We start from the raw sequence: 21,161 nt of genomic DNA, 5'->3' as shown, positions 1-21,161 counted from the left end.
AGTGAATGGAGCTTTTACTTTGAGAGATCCTGTCATTTAGATTTTCAGACATGTGTTAACCGTGCCACACAAATTCAAAATAACATATAAATATAGGATCTGTTATCTGTAAACCCATTATCCAGAAGGATCCGAAATGCAGGAATTGCATTTATCATAAATGTATTTAAACAAACCTTATTGATGGACTAATCTGTTTTTGCCAATAAGAAGAGACACCTTTGTATTTGATTATTAACTAAGCTGACATGGAAACAATCCTGTGACGTTGTATCTTCTTTCTTTTTTCTTAGGTAAAGATTGTTTGCATTGGGCCCCATGCACTTTGGCATTTCTGCGTCTAACGCGTTTCGGGAACACCCCTTAATCATAGGCCTATAATTTTAAGGGGTGTTCCCGAAACGCTTTAGGTGGCCATTACACTTCAGCCACCTCTTTTTAATATTTCATTAAAAAGTTTTTATTTTCATTTTATGAGGCGGTGAAATAAAATGCAGACCAATTGCGAGTGGACCACAACTACATCTAAATAGAGCCATTGTCTAATTGGATTTTACAAGTTTAGTGAAACAGCTATGGGACCTGTTATCCAGAATGCTCAGAACTGGGGTTTTCCGGATAACGGATCTTTCTGTATTTTGGATCTTCATACCTTTAACTCTACAAGAAATTCATTTAAACATTAAGTAAACTAAATAATCTGGCTTTGCTTCCAATAAGGATTAATTATATCTTAGTTGGGATCAAGTAAAGGTATGGTTTTATTATTACAGAGAAAAAGGAAATTATTTTTGGATTATTTTGGTTAAAGTAGAGTTTATGGGAGACGGCCTCGCCGTAATTTAGCGCTTTCTGGATAACGGGTCCCCTACCTGGAAATGACCAAGCCATGCTCACATTTTGGATGAGGAAGCCGCAATACAATTGTATTGGGAGCACAACCCACACTTATATATAATATATATATATATATATATATATATATATATATATATATATATATATATAATATAATATGAACTCAGCTGCTGGCATGAGCACATGGGCATGTCTCCATTAAACATCCATTCACAGCACTCGCCTAATCATTCCATTTATGCTTTATTTAGCCAGATTTGCCACAAAAGAACTTAAAGCAAGCCGTTAAATTGTGTCCATAGCCATACGTGAAACTTTCAGTGGCAGTCGACAGTTGTTTTGTAAAATGTTTACCATGCTTTACCCAGTGATTATATTATGAATGAGTCACATCTTGTATGTGGGAGTAACCTTGGATTAGGCTGCTAGACACTGTTTACAAGTTTAAGGGTTTTCAAATGTCATACATTTTTTATAACGCTCATTAAGCATAGCTTCCTTTTCTGCCTCTGCTGTGGCTACTATGGGGCAGATTTATCAGGTGCTGAAAATTTCTTAGGGGCACATTTACTTAGCTCGAGTGAAGGAATAGAATAATTTGGCTACTTCGACCATCGAATTGGCTACTTCGACCTTCGCCTACGACTTAGAATCGAACGATTCGAACTAAAAATCGTTAGACTATTCGACCGTTCGATAGTCGATGTACTGTCTCTTTAAAAAAACTTTGACCTCCTACTTCGCCACCTAAAACCTACCGAGCATCAATGTTAGCCTATGGGGAAGGTCCCCATAGGCTTTGTAGCCAATTTCTGATCATTCGATTGATGGATTAAAATCCTTTCAATCGTTCGATTTGAAGGATTTAATCGTTCGATCAAACGATTTTTCCTTCGATCGAACAAACGAATTGCAGTAAATCCTTCGATATTCGAAGTCGAAGGACTTAACTTCGATAGTCGAATATCGAGGGTTAATTAATCCTCGATATTCGACCAATAGTAAATGTGTCAAAAGCAGATTTTAATCCCCTATTCGAATGTAAATTAGAATGTGAGATGTATCCCACCTCAACCATGGAAATGGTCCTAATTTCGAATATTCACCACCTAAAACCTGCCGAGTTCATGTACAAGTCAATAGAAGTGGTCAGATGAGATGTTAATAGCCTTCCTCACATTCGAGTTTTTTTCGTGAGAAAAAACTAGATTCGTATGAATCGCATACAAAACGAATGCTATTTGAATTTTCGGGTTGGAACCATTAGATTGAATATTATACATTCAAATTTTTTTTTTTTAAATAACCTCCCAGTCGATTTGTGAGTATATTCGAATTTAAAAAAATTCACATGAATTTGAAATGCCAAGTCCTTTATCAAGGGGAATATCAAGAACAATAAATTTGTAGCCTTATAGAGCATTTGTTTTTAGATGGGGTTGGTGACCCCCAGTTGAAAGCTGGAAGAAGAGTCAGAAGAATAAGGTAAATAATAATAAAAAAAATAAATAAATAATGAAGACCAATTAAAAAAGTTGCTTAGGACATACTAAAAGTTAAGATGAACCACCCATTTAAAGGAGAACTAAACCCTACCATACATAGACCACCCCTCCCTGCTACCCCCCCAGCCTAGGTGGTACCTTTGCTAAGTGCCTCTAACTCTTTACTTACCCCTCTGTGCAGATTCAGGGCATCAGAGTTCACGGCAGCCATCTTCTTCTCTCCGGTAATCTTCGTAAAGTAAGTGCCGTATTGGCGCATGTGCAGTTGGCGAAATTTTCTGTTTCGCGACAACTGCATGCGCTGAAAGTCATGGAAATTGCTGAAGCGCCGGAAGAAGACCGAAATGGCTGAAGATGGCGCCTATGAACTCTGATGGACAGAATCTGCACTGAGGGGTAAGTAAAGAGTAAGGGGCATTTAACAAAAGTAACACATAGGCTGGGGGGAGCAGGTAGGGGATTTTAGTAGCAAGGGTTTGGTTCTCCTTAAAGAAGTATTGGTACGTATCCATTACACATTCCACTTTTATTTTCAGTCCACACAACACGCCATTTTTTTTAAAATGACAGGTACAGGTATGGGACCTGTTATCCAGAATGCGCTGGACCTGGGGTTTTCCAGATAACGGATCTTTTTCGTAATTTAGATCTTCATGCCCTAATTTTACTGTAAATGTAAACATTTAGGGGCAGATTTATCAAAGTTGAATGTTAAAGTTTTTTTTAATTCGAATTACCTCGAAATTCGATTAGCATCTTCTTAAAGAAAAAACTCGAATAGCTAAAACTCGAACGAATATTACCGACCTGAAAACTCAAATCAAATTCGAATTGAATTCAACTAAACTCGAATCAAGTTTTTTCTCTGAAAAAAAAACTTGAATGTCAGAAAGGCTATTCACATCTTCAAATGGGTCACTGGACCTCTGCCATTGACTTCTAGATGAACTCTGCAGGTTTTAGGTGGAAAATAGTCAAATTAAAGTTGTGCCTAGGGTCCAGGTATATTGAATTCGAGTTTGGATTATTCCCAAATCGAATTTTTGCGTTTTGACCAAAAATCCAACTAGAAAATTAGAATTTCGAATTCAAACCTTAATAAATCTGCCCCTAAATAAACTCAATAGGCTGGTTTTGCTTCCAATGAAGATTAATTATATTTTAGTTGGGATCATGTACATGGTACTGTTTTATTATTACAGAGAAAAAGGAAATCATTTTTAAAAATTTGGATTATTTGGATAAAATAGAGTATAGGAGATGGCCTTTCCATAATTCGTAGTTTCCTGATAACGGATTTTATACCTGTTTGTCCTGTCATTGCTTCCTCTATTCTATAGTATATTTTGTATTTAATGTACAATATTATTTGTATACAATGAAATACACAATGACTTCATACATATTCTCCTTTTCTGCCTATATTGCAAGTTAAATATTCCACTTATTACATCCAAATGAGTATTAATGAGTATTAAATCTACCGTCCTTCACATATTCTAACCTCTCCGTCTTTGTGTGTTGTCTGAGCAGTCTATATACACTGCTCCCTTTTAACTCCTGATAATTGTATGAACAGATAAATAAAAAGTTGGAGCAAGGCACTCTGATGGGTCTTTATGCTTAAATATACTTGGGTTGCAGTAATTGTATGAATCTACTCAGCCTGGAGATATTACAAATCTGATGGAGGTTCATAGCTTCCAAATTTAAGGTGTGCTTGTGTAAGCTCATTTTTGGATTCTTTTTCTTCACCCTACAGGTATTGCTAAGTACAAGTTGCAGAGATATGAAAAGCCTTGCAAGAACAGTTATGGTCCTTTTTTTTTATAGTTTATTTATTTTTTTTGATTATTTTTGTTTGAGGGAATGGTAAACATTGGATCAGGCATTTTCCTTATTCAGCATGTGAAGTTAGTGTGCAATGCTGTCAGAAGATACAAAGGTATACCCACAGCCATCTTATTATTAACTACATATATGTGGATCTTGACTTTGTCAGGAGTAAATGATAAGTAGTTGTTGCGGAGAGGTGTTTCTCTTTGTACTGCTCTAGTCTCTGAAGAGCTAGAGCTGCATCCCTGAGCCCAGTAGAATTCTGAAAAAGGCTATTCCAATACACGTAGGCCCAGACTGGAATCTGTAGATCTTGTTAGAGAATAGTAAATGGTAGACAGCCTTGTTCATTATAACTGCCCACACATGAGACTTCTAGCTTTATTGCATGCAGTTGACGATGGAGTCTCAGTGGGCAAGCTGCTGACAACAGATCTGTCGACACATGCATTATTTGTAACTTTTAGATGATTGCATTTGTAGAATGTAGTTTAGATAGGAAGATCTAAAGCACAGCCATGGTTTTGTCAATGTAGTGACCTTGTTTAGTTGTTTATTTGTTCCTAATTTTTCTCCTACCCAGAGGAAGCCATGGCTCTTGCTTCTACTGTGTCCATGATGGAATGGCAAATAAAGGAATTTTGTATTTACTTTTTCAACAACCACAATATACTTCCCATAGGCTGCCTGTTGTGTTGTAATCCTCATTTAGGAAGACAGAAGGGAACTCCACAGGAGGACAGCTACTAATGTTAGGCTTGTACCCAGATATTGTATACAATGCTTGCATATTTATCTTTCCATACTAAGCACAATTCTGAAGGAACATATTGAAGTGGCCTTTCAGATTCTTGGAATCCATTTGAGTGGAAGCCTATGAGTTTCATTGTCAATGTAAAAACACTGGAAGGAGAGACTGGATATGATGTAAACTATCTGAAAAAAGGAGGCCTAGTATGCAAAAATGTATCAAATCACTTGGGCTTTTTCTCCTCTTCTGTTTAGGGCCATGTTTACCACTTAAAGCCACGGGCAACAACCAAATTAAAACAATCCAGAAGGATTTAACTAGTGAGATTGAGGGAATTATTTATCAACGGTCGAGTTTTTCCCCTAAAAAGCGATTTATTTATTTATTTATTTTTTACATGTATTATGCCCCGAAGCTGCAAAAAGCTCAAATCTAAAAATATTCCAGCTAAAACCTGTCGAGGTCATGTAGAAGTCAATGGCAAGTCCCTTGAACCATTTGAAGATGTTTTTGCCAGAGGTTTGCACTTGAAAACCCGATCGATTTGGAGTTATTTGAATTTTCTTTTACAGACGGCTCGATCAGTTTGGGTATTCGAGTTTTCCCCCCCCCATTGCATTCATTCACTTTATTGTACAATCTGTTTTTTTTCAAAAATAAGAAAACATTCCAGTTGTGAGTTTATTGAAGGTAGAAAAAAAAAAACCTCACAAACTAGATCCTTGATAAATACCTCCCTAAAAGTACATTATTTCCACATTTCAGAAAACTCTCCTTACTTTACTTAGGATTAAAGGGATAGTCTATTCACTTGGAATTTATATCAGTTTCTTCTGTTAACTGTTATGGTTCCAGTCTGCATCACAGATCAGTGTTTCACAAGCCAGCAAATGAAACTGAAACGTTTTTGTAAAAGAACTCTTGAAGTCTTTCTAAAGTTTCTAAGCATAGATCAATGACTGTTGAAATAAGATCATGATAGACAGATGCCAGGCATCGGGACTACTTTTTTTCTTTTGGCACCCCCGTAAGTGTGTGTAAATAAAAAGCACATTCTCCCAGCAGGCTGATTGATATTCTTCATTTGCCATAGATCATTAGACTGCTGTGGTACAACAACCAGTTACTGGCAGTTATTTTACCTATGTGCATCAAACTGCAAATAGCTACATGTTGTAAATTAAATTATTTTAAAGGGATACTGTCATGAAATATTTTTCAAAATGCATCAGTTAATAGTGCTGCTCCATCAGAATTCTGCACTGAAATCCATTTTTTAAAAAAGCAAACAGATGTTTTATAAATTTAATTTTGAAATCTGACATGGGGCTAGTCAGATTGTCAGTTTCCCAGCTGCCCCCAGTCACGTGACTTGTGCTCTGATAAACTTCAGTCACTCTTTACTGCAAGTTGGGGTATTATCGCCCCCTCCCTTCCCCCCTGCAGCCTAACAGAACAATGGGAAGGTAACCAGATAGAAGCTCCCTAACACAAGATCCCTGGTAGATCTAAGAACAGCACTCTTTAGTAAAATCCAGGTCCCACTGAGACACATTCAGTTACATTGAGTAGGAGAAACAACAGTCTGCCATAAAGCAGTTCCATCCTAAATGAGTAATTTAAAGTAGCAATAACAATAGATGTGTTGCCTTACAGAGCATTTGTTTTTTCAGTGACCCCCTTTTGAAAACCGTTTGATTAGAAATGGTCATTCGATAACATGCTAGAAGTTAACTGAAAGGTGAACCACCCCTTTAAAGGTGAAGAACCCCTGTAAAAGAGAAACGGTGCATTGTAGATTTTGGGTATGGGCACACAGGGTTGTTTTGAACTTTTTAGTGTTATATTTTTTTGGGTTACTACACATGCAGTTGTGTACCCTTGTACCTTGTCTACATTGCTGTGTGTGTTGTTCACCTTAACTACATTTTTGATTTGGAGATAATCTGGGCAGGAACAGCTTGTTAGTGATACCAAGATATTTATTAACAGGTCAAGTCTTGCAAGTTTGCTATGTTAAATTGCATTTCAAATATAGAAGGGATTGTAATAAAAATTCCAGTCCTCTTGCCTATACACAGGTTATCAAGACATGTTTTCAAAGCATTACATTTTGCATGAAGAGAAAACTTGTAGCAATTCTTGTGGCCTAAACATGATTTTCATATTGCCATCCAAATAGCCATTGTTACAAAAACCTATGTTCTGTGCACGCAGTAACTAAATATTTATAGGGTAGGTAGCAGTTTGGAACTAGAAATTGTCACTTTTCCGTCTCTCGTTATGTGCAAAGGCCTACAAATTAGAATTGAATTCAAATAACGTGCAGAACATGCCTTGAACTTGTTACGCCATCTCTGTATTGTCAGAATTGATAAATGAGAAATTCAATAAAATTTGGGCACCCTGGACAGAGGAGGATACGGGTCTGGGCTAACTGCAGTAGAAGAACATACCTGTATGTTACACTGTTTTTTTTTATGTATCAGTAATTGGAATGAACCTGTGTATAATAACCTGAAAGTGAATGATGACATCATGCTGGTTAATGTTTGTAAAGATTGTTTATTTGGTTAATGAAAAGGAAAACAAAGATGCAATGCTATTATACAACTGTCTTTCTGTATTGCTATAATTGCACAATAAAAGAATTGTTAAAAAAAAAAAGAATTGATAAATGAACAAATGCTGTTTTTAAGTTTGGAGAAAAAAAATTGTCTTTACCCTGTGCCCTCCCAATACCTGCAGTTTTTAGAGCGCTCCAAAATAAATGAAGAATCTTAACTGCCAATAAAAACAAATGTATGCCTTTATTCATGAATCTATATATTTATCTGACAGAGCATGTATTTCCTTTGGTCCGAAGAATCGGTCTATTGGAGCAGCAGCCAAAAGCCAAGTAAGTCCCCCCCATTTTTGTGTGTGTACATGTGTATGTACAATGTGTGTGTGTGTTTGTGTGACCGAACCCTCCCGAAAATGCCTTGCCATTCATTAACCTTGTTATCACTGCAAATCAATTGCATTACTTGCATCGTATCGGCTTATTGAAGGAAATTGCCTGCTCTTGCATCTTCCCGTGATTGAGCCAAATTGCTGTGAGACCCTGAGTAATCTAATTTACTTGTGGCGATCACTAGGTTAGTAAACAGCAAGCCATTTTCGGTTAGATTTGCCACCCCGGTAGAAATGGCGCCCGCCCTAAGAAATGTTGCTCCAAATTGCAGTATCTGGAAAGTAAAAAGTCCTACCATATTAGATAATACTTCAAGAAAAACAAGATGGTAACAGCACCACCATATATATATTTAAGGTAATCTCCCCCAGGTCATATGATTTAGGTGTAACATCATTATGAAAGGTGGGAGAGAAATCTAAAATACTACGATGGTATAGACGTTGCTACATGTCCAGGATGCAGGACAATGTGTGTGCCACTATTATAAAGCTGTTTTCCTTGCATCCCTAGTCCATCCATCACCTTAAACTACATGGCGATCCACCAGTGCTGTCACCCAATTAAGAGATGTATACATTTTGAACTAAGACTAAGTTACTGTTTTTTTTGGGTGGAGGCCTTTTTACACTCAGAGCATAAATGCTTACATGCACACGTGCATGAGGTTCGTTTTTCTCTTTTATTGATTAGCGTCAGTGCCAAGAACACACTGTAATTATTGGGCTGTAAAACACTGAGTTTCATTGTCCTCAAGAACAATTTCCTGAGTGATATTTGAAGGCGTTGTCCTATTTCATGCTGTAAACTAATAATGATTATGTTATTATGTGTATATGTGCTGTTTTCAGAACTGTTTAAATACGTTTTTTGGATTACTCAACTTTTCTGATATGTGAAATACTCTCCTTAAAGGAAAACTATACCCCACAAAATGAATACTTAAGCAACAGTTTATATCATATTAAGTGGCATATTAAAGAATCTTACCTAACTGGAATATATATTTAAGTAAATCTTGCCCTTTTACATCTCTTGCCTTGAACCACCATTTTGTGATCGTCTGTGTGCTGCCTCAGATCACCTGACCAGAAATACTACAACTCTAACTGTAACAGGAAGAACTCTGTCTGTTAATTGGCTCATGTGACCTAACATGTATGGTTTGTTTGTGTGCACAGTGAATCATTACGATCCTAGGGGGCGGCCCTTATTTTTTAAAATGGCAATTTTCTATTTATGATTACCCAATGGCACATACTACTAGAAAAGTATATTCTGAAAATGGTTTGTTTACATGAAGCAGGGTTTTACATATGAGCTGTGTTATGCAATATCTTTTTATAGAGACCTACATTGTTTGGGGGGGGGGTATAGTTTTCCTTTAAACAAAATTGTTCCTTATCCTTATTTAAACAAAATTGTTCCTTATCCAATGTAGAAAAGATAAATGGTTAAAAGGCAAATTGCACCTTTGGTGTAACGTTTCATTTTAGGTAATATCAAATGCAAAGAACACATTACAAGGCTTCAAAAGGTTCCATGGGCGGGCATACACGGATCCATTTGTGCAAGCGGAAAAGCCTGGTCTTGCCTATGAAATTGTGGAGTTGCCAACAGGCTCTGCAGGAATTAAGGTAAGATCCTCTTTCCTTTCAAAAGGAAATTCATTTGCTGTTTTGGTGCTATGTCATCACAGAGGAGGTGTTTTTAAGAGGAAAGGGAATGGTATTTTGACCACTAACCCCTATATGTAATAAAAGGTGCTAAGTTTGCCCAGGAGCAGTAACCCACAGCAACCAATAAGATGTTTGCTTTTAAACAGGTGACCTGTGCAAACGTAGCGCCTTTTATTACATAAGCCCCTAAGCCTTTTCCTGAGAGGACAGCCATTGGCAAAATTCTGCCAGTGGCATGGGTAAGAGTTCTTTTTTGCAGGTTGTGGGTATGAATTTGGAAGCCAACTTATGATGATGCCACTTCCGCAACTACCTTATCTACAACCCTGTTGCTGCAAACTTGGTTTGGGGTCAGCTTTCAAAAATTGGTTCCATGCAGGACTTAAGCAAGGGTTGTATTTTGGCTTCTTTACATGATTTACCAACTTTGTTCTTTCTCAATTGCAGGTTGTATACTTGGAAGAGGAGAAATGTTTTACCACTGAACAGGTGACTGCAATGCAGCTAACCAAGCTGAAAGAAACCGCAGAGAGTGCATTAAAGAAACCTGTAGTGGACTGCGTTGTGGCTGTGAGTAGCATGACAAGACAATAGTAAAATACAATGAAAGTAGGATTTTTTTAGGACATGGGCATGTAACTGCAGATTACTTTTTGAGACTATATACTCTTGGCTTACAAATACCTCCCCCTTTGAGAGGCTTATGCTGTTTAATATTATTAATTCAGTGGGGCCTGTTGAAGAGATGTTCAACAAATGCACATTAACTTATTTCTGCACTTGCTTTTTTGCGGCAATAGAAAAGTTAGATCTAGTGCATGATAACGGCAAATTGATTTGTAACATGCACACACATAGTGGAAACCATATCCAAGATTTGTCCATCAGGTTCTACAATGACTGATGGTGAAATAACACAGCCGAATTATGAGCTTGTTGAGTATCCCCACTTTCTGGGCATAAGCCCTTTCACTGAATAGCTTTTTCCTTTACGTAACCCGTTTGCTTTTTATGAATGCTGAGTGCCACATGTATGTCATAATAAAGAGGATAGTTCTGTATTCTAGGGATTGTGAAGAAACGTGTGTGCTTTAATTATCATTTCAGGTACCCTCTTTCTTTACGGATGCAGAACGGCGGTCTGTAGTTGATGCCACACAGATTGCAGGGCTGAATTGTTTGCGCCTTATTAATGAAACAACTGCAGGTAAAGACAGAAGCACATTTGTCGCCATACTAAGAAAATCAACCTTTTATACTTTGTACACATTGCAAGGAACAGCCGATTTCCCCCCCCCCCATGTGACTGTAATGCAACTTTATCTATAAATATGCTTCAGAATATTAAAGAAAATATATCTGGACAATTAAAACAAAAACAGAGCAACACATTGAGGAAAAGGCACTGTAACAATTATTTATGTTTGGTTTTACAAAGAAACCAGTCTCTAAGGGTAAGGCCACACTAGGCGATAGCGCGGCGATTTGACTCGCGGCGACTTTTCGCCGCGACTTTTAAGCCGCAATCGCTGGCGAAACTTTGGCGCTGGCGTCTATGGGGAATCGCGACAAATCGCTAGCGTAAAAACACACGCGGCGATCTTTTTTCTATTGTCGCTCGAAATCGCCTCGCTAGGCGATTTCGAGCGACAATAGAAAAAAGATCGCCGCGTGTGTTTTTACGCAGCGATTCCCCATAGACGCCAGCGCCAAAGTTTCGCCAGCGATTGCGGCTTAAAAGTCGCGGCGAAAAGTTGCCGCGAGTCAAATCGCCGCGCTATCGCCTAGTGTGGCCTTACCCTAAGATTCTCATGGGAAGCACTTAGTACACAATTTCTTATTTTCTTCCTCACATCTTCTCTTTTCAGTTGCTTTGGCTTATGGTATCTATAAACAAGACTTGCCTGCTCCAGAAGAGAAACCCAGAATTGTTGTTTTTGTGGATATGGGACATTCTGCCTATCAAGTGTCTGTCTGTGCATTCAACAAGGGCAAACTAAAAGTGAGAGTTGCTTTCGAGTATTTCGGTGACTGGAGCCTTCTGTGCACATACTATTATTGATATATGATATAAACACATTACTGTTTTTAATATCATTTGGCAACAATACCTTTGCATGAGTTCTTATAGCAAAATTGCACCATTAACCACATTTGCTTGCAATTACCTCTGCAGGTCCTAGCCACATCATTTGACCCTACATTGGGTGGCAGGAAGTTTGATGACGTTTTGGTAAGCTATTTCGTTGAAGAATTCGGTAAAAAATACAAGCTGGAAATCAAGTCCAAGATTAGGCCTTTGCTACGTCTTGCTCAGGAGTGTGAGAAGCTTAAGAAGCTGATGAGCGCAAATGCTTCTCAGCTACCACTTAATATTGAATGTTTCATGAATGACATTGATGTGTCTGGATCTATGAATCGGTAATAGCCTTTTACTATGTTCCTTATTTGTTTTATTGTTCTATATTTTGTCAGCTGTTTTAGATTTATGAAAGTTGTACCTTGTAACGGGTAAAGTGATATTTGCCTTCTGGAGTTCAATATCAAGAGACTGTGATCTTGGAAAAAACAATCCAGTCCCTTTAGTAATGGTAGTGTGGCCTGTTGAAAATCCATTTGGAAACAGTTTATGTACAAAGCCCCAATCTAAACATTTATTTAATTTACGAACAATGTCAAAATGTTAGTGCCTTGTCTATCACAGATAAACCATAGATTCTAGTTCACGTTAAGTACTAAAAAGATGCCAAAATATTGTTTACTATAGCCACCTATGTGGTTTTACTAGAATCATATTTTATAACTAACATTTTAAAATCACTAGTAACATGGCTTTGGAAAGAAATGTGTAGCGGTGCTTTAGAACATATTGTACATGTTATACTTGGGAAAACCTTGTTAGTTGTTTTCCCCTCTGGTCTTTACGGAAATGCTCTGTTAACCTTTTGTAAGCAAAAAAGGAAAGTCCTGTTCCTCTGTTGTCTCAACCCATTTGTCCTAACTAAACACATTAGGGTATTTTTTCCTTATCCCTGACCTTGTTAAGTAGAGACAAATTAGTGATATTTCGACTGTGTTAAGTCTATTTTTTTTTTTTCCCAACATAGAGGACATTTTGAAGAAATGTGTGACAGTCTTTTATCTCGAGTTGAACCACCTCTACGAAGTGTTTTGGAACAAGCCAGTAAGTAAATAAAGACTAAATCAAAGTCTCCAAATGGTGCAATTTTTCTAACATAGTTATCATGAATTCAGAATTTTGTAGAATATTAAACAAGGGGAAAGGCGGTTATTTTTTTTTCCCCACTTTCTGTGAGTTGTTTAGTTTAAAAGATACTGTTATAAGTTTTAGGCCAAGGGCAGACAAAGCTCTCGGCCTGTGGATTTTTTTTCCAGCAAAGAGAAGTGGATCCATTCCATGCCACATCTCCATTCATTTGAACTGCTTTCACTTGTGTGCAGCATAAAGCCTTCTGGAAATAGTGGGTATTTACTTGCCTCATGCTACATACATAGCATTCCCAAAAGAAAGTTTAACTCTCACATAAGACATTAGTCACACGCAGTTGAGGTTGGCCTGAAAATTTGGGCTGACCTCCGATGCGTGACCACATACAAGCAGAACTTATTAATAGAGATGGCTGCTTTCACAAAGTGTAGATCAATGCAGCTGGGGCACGTAGTGGATTCGCTTCTTTCAGTCTGTAAAAAATACACAGGCTCAGCAGCAGAGCCAACGGCTGCTGTGTTATGGCGCTTAAAGAGAGACAGTCTGATTAGAACTTGCTAAATTTTAGGGCTCCCCTAAATTTTGGTCATTAGACTGTTTATTAATCACTGATTGTGTGGTGCTGTTTTCTTAGAGCTAAAAAAAGAAGATATTTATGCAGTAGAGATTGTTGGTGGTGCCACTCGAATCCCTGCTGTGAAGGAGAGAATAATGAGGTTCTTCGGCAAAGAAGTCAGTACAACACTGAATGCTGATGAAGCTGTAGCCAGAGGTTGTGCATTGCAGGTGAGTGAACCACCTTAACCAGATCTTAAAAAATCTGAAGTGCTATTGCAGTAACGGGGATTTGTTGCCGAGTCTGCATAATATCTTTCTTTAAAAAAACAAAAAAAAGACAATCTCTGCCAAAATTGACTGCATAGTTCCTGATAAACTAGTCTGAAGTGCTGTAGCTGCAAAATGTTATCACTGAGCTTTGTGCGTGTGTTTGTGTAATTCAATGTTTTTTAATGATTTAAAATGCAGTGGCAGGGAGGCATAATATGCAATAAGATTAAAATAATACATATAGCTATGTAGATGATGGATAGATTTATGTAAGCTGTTGTTCTGTTTTATACAATTTGCAAAGTGACTTTTCTTTCTGTTACAGTGTGCCATCCTATCCCCAGCTTTTAAAGTGCGAGAATTTTCTATCACAGATCTAGTACCATATCCCATATCATTAAAATGGAATTCTCCAGCTGAGGAAGGTTTAAGGTAAACTATTGACTGTTAAATATTTGGTTTACAGTATTAACCTTATTTTTTAATTTTTGTGTGTTGGACATTGCTAGAATTTTAATTACAAGAACAACTTTCAGAGGTTTGGCAGCTGTATTTTTTAATGCATGAAATAGTCTCATTCAAGTTGCATTTCAAGGACAGTGATATTGGGTCTGCTTGGAGTAAACATGGAAGGCAAAGTTTTAAATGTTAAACTGCAGGCCATTGCCCTTAAATAGTGTGCCCCCCTACAGTGCACATCACTTTCACCTCCATTTTATTGTGCAAATATCATCACCCGTTGAACTGGTGTCCGAGAATCTGCTGTTCTGTCAAGTTTTGTTGAGTTTCTCTTATACTGGGTGTCATAAATTCTTTCTTCTTACTTTCAGTGATTGTGAAGTCTTCCCTAAGAATCATGCAGCTCCTTTCTCCAAAGTGCTTACGTTCTACAGAAAGGATTCCTTTAATCTGGATGCTTACTACAGTGCTCCAAAGGAATTGCCCTATCCAGACCCCTCCTTAGGTAATTACAAGAATTTGTTATTTTTTTATTATTCAGTTGGTCTTTAAATCTAGCCATCAGCATGAAAATCTGAAGATATTTTGCTTGATAGAATCAGATAAATTGCAGGGTTGTGGCACACCTCTTCCAGTATGGGTGATAAAACATGTTCCTCTGCATCCCGTGTGTTACAGCCCTTCATTCTTCCCATCAGGCGGAAAAACTGAAGATAACATAAGGCAAAACACTTAAAATATTCCTTACATAAAATGTCGTTTAGATAACTGAATCAAGCTACTTTTTTTTTTTTTTTAAAAAGCTATAATTCTTGCCCTTTCCATAACTTTAGGGCAGTGGCTCACTTGGTGCTTTTTGGCTGAACTGACCTATGTGTCTTTGCCCTAATCATGGTTTCTCTAGCATGTCTCTACTTGTCAGTGCATACACTGTGGGGTTAAGCATTCATCTCTGGAGGCAGGACAGAAGGGAAAAAAAACGTTCTGGCTGCACCCTCTCCATCCATATAAGTTGGTCTTCCTCCCTTCCACCTCAGTTTTTTTTCCTTTGTCCTGTCAGGAGGTTAGGATATAGCCTTCATTTTTATTATATTATCTTTTTTGTTTGCTTAGAAATTGAACATAAAAGAGCCCTTTGGCACACCACAGGTTTGCCATAACTAAGTCTCCCCATAATTGCATGGGATGGGACTTGCAGTGCACAGGTACTCAGAGCTAGCAGGCCACTGCAGGAGACAGCGACCATTTTCAGAGATAGGTGCTACTCCAGATCATTGGGCACAAATAGCCTTGGTTTCAACTGCTGTCTAGGTAAGATTATTGGCAGGGAGAATGAGTGCACCATATTTAAAAGATCTTTACTGCTCAATAACAGAAGGTCTCAAGCACGTCCCCCTCTACCTCTCCATTGTGGAAAATTGTTGGAGGGCAAGAAGAACGCACCGCACCTCTGGCACCATGGGATTTTTTTGTGCATGACATATGCTCATTCGTCACATGTCCGAGTGCTCTATGTCCCCTCGGGCACATTGGGTTCGCACTCGTCTGTACAAACTCCGGTGCAAACTGAGACAACGCACGCAAAACCAGAACAGTGAGAAACAACTTGCTCTTACCAATTAGGGGACTTTTTAAGATCGATACTTGTGGGAGCACACATAATCACTACTTCTGGAGCTCACACAGTAGCGTTGTGTATTACTTATACAAAAACTATAATTGCCCACAGGTCATATTTCAACTCACAAGCTTTTTCTCAAGTAATACCAATTACAACTATAGCACTCAGATTGGCCTTATATCTAACTGGCATAATGACCGCCGAAAATACTTTGGAAGATCTCAGGAAGGACATGGCCATTGCCACTCTAGCACCAAAGGCAAAAAGAGGCCACAGAAAAAAGGGCTACCACACAGTTTTGGTAACGCAGGGTATGTAAACTTACCTTGCAGAAGACTGTACAAGGAGTGTGTTCGGACTGAGTAGACCCATTAGACTCTGCACCAACACTTTCCCCAAATCGCACTATTGCTCAACCAAGGGACACTCAAGCTCATGAAAACCCCAGTCAGGGTCAATCCACACCACTACCTTTGACCCAAGACTCTGCACAGGGAACCATTCCATCTACTTTAGCAAATCTTCCACAGCTGGAGGATTTGTTTGACTGGATAAAGGTCATGATACAGTCAACCATTAGTCGGTCTACACATCAGAAGAAACAAAAAACACAGGTTTTAATGCACACAAATTCATCTGGCACGAACGACACCAGTGAACCAGCAAGCCAGGATTGGGAGAAATATCAGATAGTGATATGTCCAAGGAAGACTCTGAAAAAGACAAACGTTACTATTTTGTTGCGTGCCCTGATACAGCAAAATGGCTAGGGAGGAGCACCAACTCATATGGAGAGGGTGGAACCAGAACTGTTTTTCTTTCCAGTTATGTGCAATTTCAAGTTGCTGAAGCAGACAAAAAAGATGAAATAATAAAAAGGAAGGATATATCCTAACCTCCTGACAGGACAGAGGAAAAAAAAAAGAGAGAGAGAGGAGCACCAACTTATATGGAACCAGAACTTTTTTTTTTTCCTTCTGTCCTGTCTCCAGTGATGAATGCTTAACCCCACAGAGCCTGCACTGACAGTTCAGGCCGTCTAGAAAAGGATTTTCTGTAAGTATAAAAACCCCTTTTCTGGTTGAAGAGGATTTTTTAGAGACTTCTGTCCTCAAAGTGCACAACAAGTCAAACTTTTAATGTTAATCCAAGCAAATAAACATCAAAAGACACACCCCGTGGTAAAGTTTCACTCTTTTATTTATTTTTTATATGTTGTTTTGTCTGTTAGGTCAATTTCACATTCAGAAAGTCATCCCACAAGCTGACGGGTCCAGCTCTAAAGTAAAGGTGAAAGTACGTGTGAACATCCATGGAATATTTAGTGTATCCAGTGCCTCTCTCGTTGAGATACACAAAACAGAAGACGGTGAGGAACCCATGGAAACAGATCAGGTTACAAAGGAGGAGGAGGTACTTATACCAAACGTAATTTTCCCATTCAGGAGGGAACATAAGATGTACTGTTGCTTGCCTGTTAATAATTCCAGCCAAATTAGGGCCTTTTGCATGGTGATTGCACAATACCTGTGCACGGTGATTGCACCAAATCCACTATTAGGGAAATTCAGCCGAATACAGAACCGAATTCTAATTTGTATATGCAAATTAGAGACGGCAAAGGAAAAAATTAAATTTTTTTTTACTTCCTTGTTTAGTGATGAAAAGTAGTGATTTCCCTTCCCACCCCTAATTTACATATGCAAATCCGGATTAGGGTTGAAATGCTTTCTCCAGGTCTATAGCTAATGGCATGGGAGTATTTTGGGTTTTAGCTATATTGATTAAGTTAAGTCCCTTGCGAATATTATCAGTTACTTGTCGACCTGGTAGAAATCCTGATTGGGATGGAAGTTTTTACAATCAGTTGTGTCCTTATAACTGCAATCTGTACAGAGAGGGCTTCCAGATTAAATTAAGAGATCCCTTGCACAATATCATTGAACATAACATTTAGCTGTGGTAGTAGTTTTGTGGCCAGGAGCTTGTAATATTTGCTTGTTAGACCATCTAGTCCTTCATATTCGTTTAATTTGAGATGCTTTATCACCTGTTTGATCTCTTCAGTGTCAATTGGGTCAGACACCAATGTTACCTGTTGTCGTAAAAGATGTGATAAATTGAATATATAGAGAAACCCATCCAATTCCCTCAGTGGAGGATCTTTTTGTTGGGAATAAAGAATTTGATAATCCTGTGCAAATTCCTGGGTTATTTGGGTCAGGTTTGCTGTTAATTGGCCCTTTTGTAGTTCTGATTTGCATAAAGGGGGATTGCAAGTATTTATTATTTAAATACCTTGCTAGCATTGTATCAGCCGTATTGGCTTTCTGAAAATATTTCATCTACCTAAGGAAGTTATTAGATGGGACAGATTTTTATTGGGTTTCAAGATGTTGATGTGGTCCTCAAGTGGATTTTTCCAGCCTCCAGTCTGTTCAAGGACTACATATACATTTATGTATGACACCATCTTATTAGAGTAATGAGGACCTGGAACATGCACAATGACTAATCATCCTGCTACATGTAAATAGTTTCATAGCAGTGCATTAAATAATGGGCCTGGTAATGATGGATGTGTGAATCTGCCTTAGGTAGCAGTAAATACAGAGAAACAATTGTCAAGTGTCTGTTATTTACACAGGTGTACAGATAAAGGGTTAGATACATTGCATGTATAGCAGTTACAGTATCTTCAGAAATGCATGTTTTGTGATGCTTATCCAACTCTCCATTGGCAGAAAATGCAAGTTGATCAAGAAGAGCCTAAACTAGAAGAGAACCAGCAAGCACAAGCAGAAACCAAGACTAATCCTGATGAGATGGAGGTGCCTATAATATTCTAAGCTTTTTCCTTGTGTTGGAAACCATTATTAAAGGAAAACTATACCCCCAAAATGAATACTTTAGCAACAGTTTACATCAAATTAAGTGGCATATTAAAGAATCTTACCAAACTGGAATATATATTTAAGTAAATATTGGCCTTTTACATCTCTTGCCTTGACCCAACATTTCGTGAGATCAAATGACCAGAAATACTACAACTCTAACTGTAACAGGAAGAAGTGTGGAAGCAAAAGACACAACTCTGTATGTTAATTGGCTCATGTTACCTAACATGTATCGTTTGTTTGGCATGTTTGTGTGCACAGTGAATCCTACGATCCCAGGGGGCGGCCCTTATTTTTTAAAATGGCAATTTTCTATTTATGATTACCCAATGGCACATACTACTAAAAAAGTATATTATTATGAAAATGGTTTATTTACATGAAGCAGGGTTTTACATATAAGCTGTTTTATGCAATATCTTTTTAGAGACCTACATTGTTTTGGGGGTATAGTTTTCCTTTAACACTATATAACTTGGAGCTACATAGAATCTGAGTGGGTTATGTGATATGGGATTTTTGGATAAACGATAGAGCTTAAAATTAATTTATTTTACTACTCAGAAGCTTTGCATTTTTCACCCAGCCCTGTGTAACCCAAGCTTTTTGTATAATGCCTGCTGTTTGTTCTGTTGATAGACCTCACAACCTGGGGCCAAGGATAAAAAGACTGATCAGCCTCCCCAAGCCAAGAAAGCAAAAGTGAAGACCAGCACAGTGGACTTGCCCATTGAGCACTACCCACCATGGCAGATTGGCCGGGACATGCTAAATTTATTTGTCGAGAATGAGGTATGTACTTAAAAATATAAACTGTTTGTGCCAGTAATTCGGTTTTTTTTTTTTTTTTTTTTTTTTACATATTTAAATATGTAAAAAATGCATTTATTCCGTGGAATAGAAGTAAATGTGAAAGAGCCTGGGTATAAGATGCTGATTCTCTCTCTCTCTTCCCCCACACAGGGCAAGATGATCATGCAAGACAAACTGGAGAAGGAAAGGATTGATGCCAAGAATGCAGTAGAAGAATATGTGTATGAGATGAGGGACAAGCTGAGTGGGATCTATGAGAAGTTTGTCAGTGAAGATGTGAGTTTGTCCCTCTGAGCACAAATCCAAATCTTTTTTTTGCAGTCAGCAAGTTATTGTTTTCAATTAGGGTCGCCATCAGACTGGTAAAACACCTGCCAGGGCTGGAATTACAAATTTACCGGCAATGTAGCTGCAGATAATTTGTAATACCCTTAACAAAAGCCCTTGGCCCTCAGATGGAAACTTACCTTTTCTTCGCCTTCTGCCCCTCTCGTGGCACGACACCCCCGTGGCCCCGTCCCTTTTTACATCATGGCCCGCCCATTTAGTACCCGCCCCCACCACTGGCCGGTAAATTTTTTTGCAAGTGTTAATTAACCCTAGCAACCAGGCAACTGCTGAAATTGCAAACTAGAGAGCCGCTATACAAAAAGCAAAACAATTCAGATAATGAAGGCCAATTGCAGATTGTATCAATATATTCCTGCTTACATCCTACTAAAAGTAAATTTAAAGGTAAACTACCCTTTTCAACGAGTTGCAGTACAGCAACACTTGCTCCTGAAATAATGTAGAGCCGTACAGCTAACTGGGCACACCACATCCATAAAAATGATTGGACGTTTACTTAAAATAGTTTAAAGGGATACTGTCATGGGGAAAAAAACTTTTTTTCAAAATGAATCCGTTAATAGTGCTGCTCCAGCAGAATTCTGCACTGAAATCCATTTCTCAAAAGAGCAAACAGATTTTTTTATATTCAATTTTGAAATCTGACATGGGGCTAGACATTTTGTCAATTTCCCAGCTGCCCCTGGTCATGTGACTTGTGCCTGCAATTTAGGAGAGAAATGCTTTTTGGCAGGCTGCTGTTTTTCCTTCTCAATGTAACTGAATGTGTCTCAGTGGGACGTGGGTTTTTACTATTGAGTGTTGTTCTTAGATCTACCAGGCAGCTGTTATCTTGTGTTAGGGAGCTGCTATCTGGTTACCTTTCCATTGTTCTGTTGTTAGGCTGCTGGGGGGGGGGAAGGGAGGGGGTGATATCACTCCAACTTGCAGTACAGCAGTAAAGAGTGATTGAAGTTTATCAGAGCACACGTCACATGACTTGGGGCAGCTGGGAAATGGATTTCAGTGCAGAATTCTGCTGGAGCAGCACTATTAACTGATTCATTTTCCCATGACAGTATCCCTTTAAGTTTTGCTTTCAGATGACAATGTTTTAGCGAGCATTTCCTAAGTATGAACAACTGCTATAGAACGTATTTCAATGAAGAAATTAATAGAAAGCATGTTAAATATTTGCAGGACATTAGAGGTCAGACACTTTTTCCTTAAGTTTTTTCCTAAAGTTGCAAATCTCCAGGCTGAGGAAGAATATTCCGTTTGGACTATTTCCTTGCTCAGAGCCTTAATTTATGTGTTCATGTTTGCACTTGCAATAAATTTCTCTCACTTTTTACAAAAACAAATATTTACCTGGACACTCTTGCTGCTTCCATAAAGA

At 38.2% G+C, this 21,161-nt stretch overlaps 1 protein-coding gene across 1 annotated transcript in view; it reads left to right on the top strand.

The window, feature by feature from the left end:
- hspa4.L (heat shock protein family A (Hsp70) member 4 L homeolog) overlaps positions 1–21,161 on the top strand; it is a 28,439-nt gene that overhangs the window by 3,152 nt on the left and 4,126 nt on the right. Inside the window, exons 2-15 of the mRNA XM_018252133.2 lie at positions 7,792–7,849; positions 9,403–9,543; positions 10,033–10,155; positions 10,693–10,792; positions 11,454–11,587; positions 11,762–12,006; positions 12,693–12,769; positions 13,449–13,600; positions 13,968–14,074; positions 14,473–14,606; positions 16,954–17,135; positions 18,467–18,553; positions 19,259–19,411; positions 19,583–19,708. Coding sequence (XP_018107622.1) covers positions 7,792–7,849; positions 9,403–9,543; positions 10,033–10,155; positions 10,693–10,792; positions 11,454–11,587; positions 11,762–12,006; positions 12,693–12,769; positions 13,449–13,600; positions 13,968–14,074; positions 14,473–14,606; positions 16,954–17,135; positions 18,467–18,553; positions 19,259–19,411; positions 19,583–19,708 — 1,819 coding nt within the window. The remainder of the gene's footprint in view (positions 1–7,791; positions 7,850–9,402; positions 9,544–10,032; positions 10,156–10,692; positions 10,793–11,453; positions 11,588–11,761; positions 12,007–12,692; positions 12,770–13,448; positions 13,601–13,967; positions 14,075–14,472; positions 14,607–16,953; positions 17,136–18,466; positions 18,554–19,258; positions 19,412–19,582; positions 19,709–21,161) is intronic.

Source organism: Xenopus laevis, chromosome 3L, assembly GCF_017654675.1.
Source record: "Xenopus laevis strain J_2021 chromosome 3L, Xenopus_laevis_v10.1, whole genome shotgun sequence".
Taxonomy (NCBI): Eukaryota; Metazoa; Chordata; class Amphibia; order Anura; family Pipidae; genus Xenopus; species Xenopus laevis.
This window is presented reverse-complemented; position numbering and strand designations above follow the sequence as displayed.